A 5,747-nucleotide genomic window follows, 5' to 3' on the forward strand; every position below is an offset into this window, starting at 1 on the left:
TAATTATTTTTTTTTTTTTATGTTTAAATTGAATTTTGGGCTTCTTTTTTTTTTTTTTTTTTTTTCTTTTACATAAATTCCCAACTCTAGTTAGTACTTTGCGTTGTTATTTTGCAATACCCAAAATATTAATGCAGCCAATAAGAACAAAGGCATATTTGGGCTATTTTTCATAGAAAACAAAAAGAAAGAAAGGAGGAGTAAATTTCTACCAAAAAACTCCTACGTTTTGAGATTTATCTCAGAAATTTACAGACATTTCTGAGCTCCAAAAATTTCAAATTTACAAGAATAAAACAGAATTTTTTAGCTTAATTTCAGAAAATTAAGCTAAAATTTTATTTAAACATTTGTAGCTCAGAACATTTCTTTACATATTTTGTATTTCTTGTCTGATGCTGTTTGGGGAAACATTTGGGAGTTGCTGTTTAAGATAATCAAAATTACTTTAAATGAAGAAAAACACGTTTTGGTCGAGCTGAAATACATTCACTGACAGGAAGAGGTAACTAAACAAAAAAAAATGACCAAATTTGGACATTAAGAAACAACCCGCTCTGCAGGAAATCTTCAATCTCAGCTCTAGAAACTAAGATGGAGACCAGCAGCCAACTAAGCTGTGTGTAGTTAGTTTCACTTTTCATGTGTTTAATTTAAGACAGAAACCATAAAAAAGATGTTCAACACCAACAGGAAGCTGGACAGGAAGGACAGGAAGTGCTAAAACCCTTATTTTCCATGTCACATCCTGCTCCTCTGGAAGTCATCAACTATTTTTTATGATCCATAGATTTAATTTCTTTAACAGCTGAACATTTCCTTTATTTAATATTTTCATTTTCAGATAAACCGCTATGGTTACACAGTTCTCTTCTTTCTCACACTTTTATTTTTGATCTACATATATGTAGGTCTACACTGCTCAATTTAACAAATGAGATAAATGATTTTTCCAGATCTAATGTGACATCTATCCTATAAAATTCTACAGAAAAACAAACAAATCAGTTATAAAATGTGAAAAAGCTGCAATAATCTGTTTAAAGTTTTAAGCTAATATTGTTTTTTTCCACCTTTTTGAATAAATTTCAGATTTCTCCACAGAAGATTGGAGCAAATTCTGGAAATGTCCAAATTGGTAGTTTCTCCAATTTCTTGATGTAAAGCTGAAATAGGAACTGGGCGTGGAGGAATCTCTGGATGATACCGACAGAAACATTTAAAAAAAAAATTGGTTATTACCTACATTTTAGAACCACAAGACAGAACCAGAAAACGTCCAGAGTAAAATCTCCCAGAAGATTCTGATGAAACCAAACTCAAACTTTGAACCACAACTGTAAAACAAAACATCACCAAGCAGATTTAAACGTGTCAGAAAATCAGAGGCGTCACCTGAAGAATCAGAAATTTTGGGTCATTTAGTGAGACTAACTGTAGATTTGGGATGCTGACACAATAACAACTGTGTTTATAACAACGTATTATTTTATAGAGGCAGGCTTTTTTAATCAGATTCTTTTTTTTTTTTACATCTTTCCCTCATGACTTCCAGCTGTTTTATGAAAAACAGAATTAAATTGATATATTTTTCCCTTTAAAAGCAGCCGAAACATTTTCCTAATTTCTTATGCTTGCAAAGGCAGCGCTCACAGCTGCAGTTTCAAGCTGGATCACTGCAAAAACACAAAATCTTACAATGTAATTTTAGTTTCTAGTGCAAATATCTTAGTTACGTGGAATAAGATGAAACTAACTCATAAGTAACTTTTAAGCAAGAAACAGGAGATTATTTTAACTGAATAGGTCTTTAATACTGATGAAAAAGTTCTGGTTCTCTGCAGATTATTTTATTTATAACTCGGGAAAAATTCATTTTTATAAGTGAAATAATCTGCCATAACTTTTTCATCAATGTTAAGAGTTATTTACTTAAAATAAACTCCTATATCTTGCTGAAAAGTTATTAAAAGTTAGTTTTGTCTAATTTCAAGTAATTAGCATATTTGTACTAGCAAATAGACAGAAATACTTGATAAGATTTTGTGTTTTTGCAGTGATCTATAAATGCTGTTTATGATTTTTTTAAATAAACTCTGTCAGTTTCTTGTTTCACCGGATTTGAGTTTGAAGTGCTTTGCTTCACTCAGAAATGCGTAATTTAAGCTTAAAAACGTCATTCAGGAAACAGTGTTTATAAGACAAAAACAGCATTTATAAACGAAGCTGCTTATGAACTGAAGATCAAATATAGACAGGAAGAGATGTTTTAATAATGTGAATCCATAGAAAACAAGCTGGTTTTAACCAAGTTTTTACAGAAATGGACCCAAAATCAACTCAAGATTTTTACAGGACCGGTCCACCTTTAAAGAAATCAAGTAAAACATACATATACAAAGCTCTGGAGAACATTAAGAGAAAACATAAGGTTATCATTTTGTCTGATTTTACTCTTTATAGCTGTATGTTTGAGTGAAATGAACGTTGTTCTTTTATTCTACGAACTACCAACATTTCTCCGAGATTAATAACAAAAATATTGTATTCATTTGCAGAAAATGAGGGAAATAAGCAGAGCTTTCAGACCTCAAATAATGCAAAGAAAACAAGTTCATATTCATTTAGAAACAATACTGATGTTTTAACTCAGGAAGAATTCAGAAATCAGTATTTGAAAGAACCAGGAGGTTTTCAGTGCAGTGGGCTCTATATATATATATATATATATATATATATATATATATATATATATATATATATATATATGGTGCTTTTTTATTTTCCCAAATCAAACTAACAAATTAAAAAAAAAGTCATGCAATTTACATATTTTTAAATTGCTGTTGTTGAACACTCACGTTTTACAGTGCACACAAATCCTGAAACAGTTGAATAATACCAATAAAAAACGCACCCATGGGGATTTCTGTATGAATGAAGATGCAACATGGTAGCATTCACACAAAGAGCTGCTGGATTTCTGTCTGTGTTGCTTTAAAGGGCCTCCAAGTGCATTTTCTCCTCATTCTGACGCGTTATTTTTACCCTCAACCCGCTAAAAAAACACAATAATCTGTAACAAACAGGCTTTGAAATGTGGAAGCAAATGGACAGAGAGTCCGCCGAGGAGGACGGGACTGGGAGGAGGGAGGAAGAATGAGTGTTTCCCACATAGAGACGTATCAATGAACGCACCCATTCGACATCAGAGGCCCAGGCATTCTTGCAAAGCGACAAAAATAAATAAATAAAAGAGCAGCACACTCGCCATTCGGATGAATAATTCAGAGCCGCATTTCCCCCCCAACATATGAATGAAATCCACGCAGAAATTCATCATTTTTTCCTCCATATTCTCACATCTCGTTTGTTTTTATTTGATTGTTATTTTTTAATTGTTGCAGTTGTTCTGTCTCCATTCCGCCCCTGCTGCGCGGACTCATTAACACACCCCGATATTATGTTATATGTTTTTATGAATGGGACTGGGCTTCGTGTTCGCACTGCGCCTTCAGACATGCAGCAGAAATAACGGCGATAATCACAAGAATAACAACAGTAGAAGCAACAAGAGTCGGGCCTAAAGGTGGAAACGAGAGAAGGATCCGAAGGAGAAATGAAAAGAGAAGAACGAGTGGGTGAGAGGATGGAGAGAGGAAACGAGAGAGATGGGGGAGGGGGCCGATTAGAAAAGGGAAGAATGAGAGGAGGGGTGAGAATAAGGGAGAGCGAGGGAGAGAGAGAGGGAAAAAAATCACATTTCATTCATAAAGTTTGGCTTTAAAAATCATAATGAAACCCCGAGACACGTTGATAAAAATCACAGCGCCTCCATCCCTCCTTCATCCCACTTTAATGACGCGATGCTGGCCCTTAAACTCCTCTTTTTTCCTCCTCCTTTCTCCCCTTCATGCATTTTACACACTGGCTGATTTCGTGATTGTTTTTAAAGCAAGGCGCAGCAGAATCAGAACCGTTGCATGACTTCGGGTTTGGCTTTTAAAACGCGCTTTTTCTCACTGTGTGTGTGTGTGTGTGTGTGTAGTGAACGAGCGGCGGCTCCCGCATGAATGTGGCCGCACATTTATCACACAGTGGCATGGATGTATCGGATGTGGGGTGTATGCTGTTGATCCAGGACTACGTAATGGTGTTTTTTATTCTCGGCTGCTCGCTGAGCTGCACAGCGCCGACCGCTAACAGCCCAGGATGCTGCCGCTGCTGCTGCTGCTGCTTGTTCCTGTGGAAATGAGGGATGTAAGGAATAAAAATAAGGACTTACTCGCCCTCCATGGCTCGGTGTTGCCCGCCGCTTGCAGCAGCCCACCCCAGGCTCTCCTCTCTCCCTCTTCTTTTTATTCCTCCTTTCAGGAAACACTCAGTCTCGCTTCACATTCTCTCTCCATCTGCTCTCATTTTCCTAATCTTACTCTCTCTCTCGCTCTCTCTCTCTTACTCTCTCCACCTTGATGTCGTTTCGGTGTATCAGGATAGGCTTGAGGTTGCAGCAGCCATTTTCCGCTGGCAGCATCCTCCCTCCCTCCCTCCTTCCCTCCCTCCCTCCTGCCTGCCTGCCTCCTCTTCCTCCCTCTCTTCCTCTCCCTCTACCTGCCCTGTGCCAGCACATCCGCACTAATCATTGACAGCATCTCCGCTCTTGGTGGGCCGCTCACTTTCCCACAGCACACTGTAAATGATCGGAAATGAGAGTCGAGCTGCTTTTATATCTGCTGGTGTCATAAAGCATGAATGACCTCTGGTTGATCCTCCGAAAAAGCGACAGAAGCCCCAGATTTTATTTTAATTAAAAAAAATTATCTATAAATATTTTCGCTTTATTTTATTCTGTTTTTTTTTTATTGCATGTAGGAGGAAAATAACTTCCTGTAAACATTAATGGAGTGAAGGTTTCAGAACCGCGGACAGCGACAGGCGGCGCTCCTTACTGCGCATGCGCAGTAGGAACTTCATTCTACACCGTTAAATAAATTCCTTTTGGACTTTTTCAATGGTTTTATGTAATAAACCAAGATAGTAATTTATAATTGTGAGATGGATAATTAATAAAACATCTGAAATGTGTGGCATGTGTTAATATTCATGAAACATGAATGACCTCTGGTTGATACTCAGAAAAAAACGACACAAACTATATACTTTATTATAAAATTTAAAAATATCTATAAATATTTTTTTTTTATTTTTTTTTAAATGTTTGAAGATTGCATGTAGGAGGAAAATAAACAGTCATTGATGGAGTGAAGATTTCAGCACCGCGGACAGCGACCGGCGGCGCTCCTTACTGATCCTGCGCAGTAGGAACTTCATTCAACACAGATTTATTCCTCCTGAACTTTTTTTGAGCTTGTGTAATTGACTAAAAGAAGGTGATGTCTAATTGTGAATTGGATGAATAATAATAAATCTAAAAAGTGTGGCATGCATTTGTATTCATAAAACATGAATAACCTTTGATTGATTCTCCAAAAATTACCAAAGTTACATATTTTATTACAAAATTTAAAAATATATATAAATATTATTTTTTAATAGCTTAAAATGGTGATTATTTCACCGGTAGGAGGAAAATAACTCTTTCTATACCAATTAATGGAGTGAAGTAATTTTTTTTTAATATATATAAATATATATTTTTGTTTTATCTTTTTAATAGTTTTAAAATAATGATTAATTTGCCTGTAGGAGGAAAATAATTCATATTATTCAAGACCCAGCTCCTCCCA

At 35.8% G+C, this 5,747-nt stretch overlaps 1 protein-coding gene across 1 annotated transcript in view; it reads right to left on the reverse strand.

The window, feature by feature from the left end:
• The window catches only part of LOC106934673 (sprouty-related, EVH1 domain-containing protein 3-like), a 16,516-nt gene extending 11,704 nt beyond the window's left edge, over positions 1 to 4,812 (reverse strand). The window contains exon 1 of the mRNA XM_015014715.1: positions 4,286 to 4,812. Within this exon, the coding sequence (XP_014870201.1) occupies positions 4,286 to 4,296 (11 nt within the window). The 5' untranslated portion in view covers positions 4,297 to 4,812. The remainder of the gene's footprint in view (positions 1 to 4,285) is intronic.
• Positions 4,813 to 5,747: the final 935 nt, after the last annotated feature.

Source organism: Poecilia latipinna, unplaced genomic scaffold, assembly GCF_001443285.1.
Source record: "Poecilia latipinna isolate Pla-1442-1.1 unplaced genomic scaffold, P_latipinna-1.0 Scaffold1841, whole genome shotgun sequence".
Lineage (NCBI taxonomy): Eukaryota > Metazoa > Chordata > Actinopteri > Cyprinodontiformes > Poeciliidae > Poecilia > Poecilia latipinna.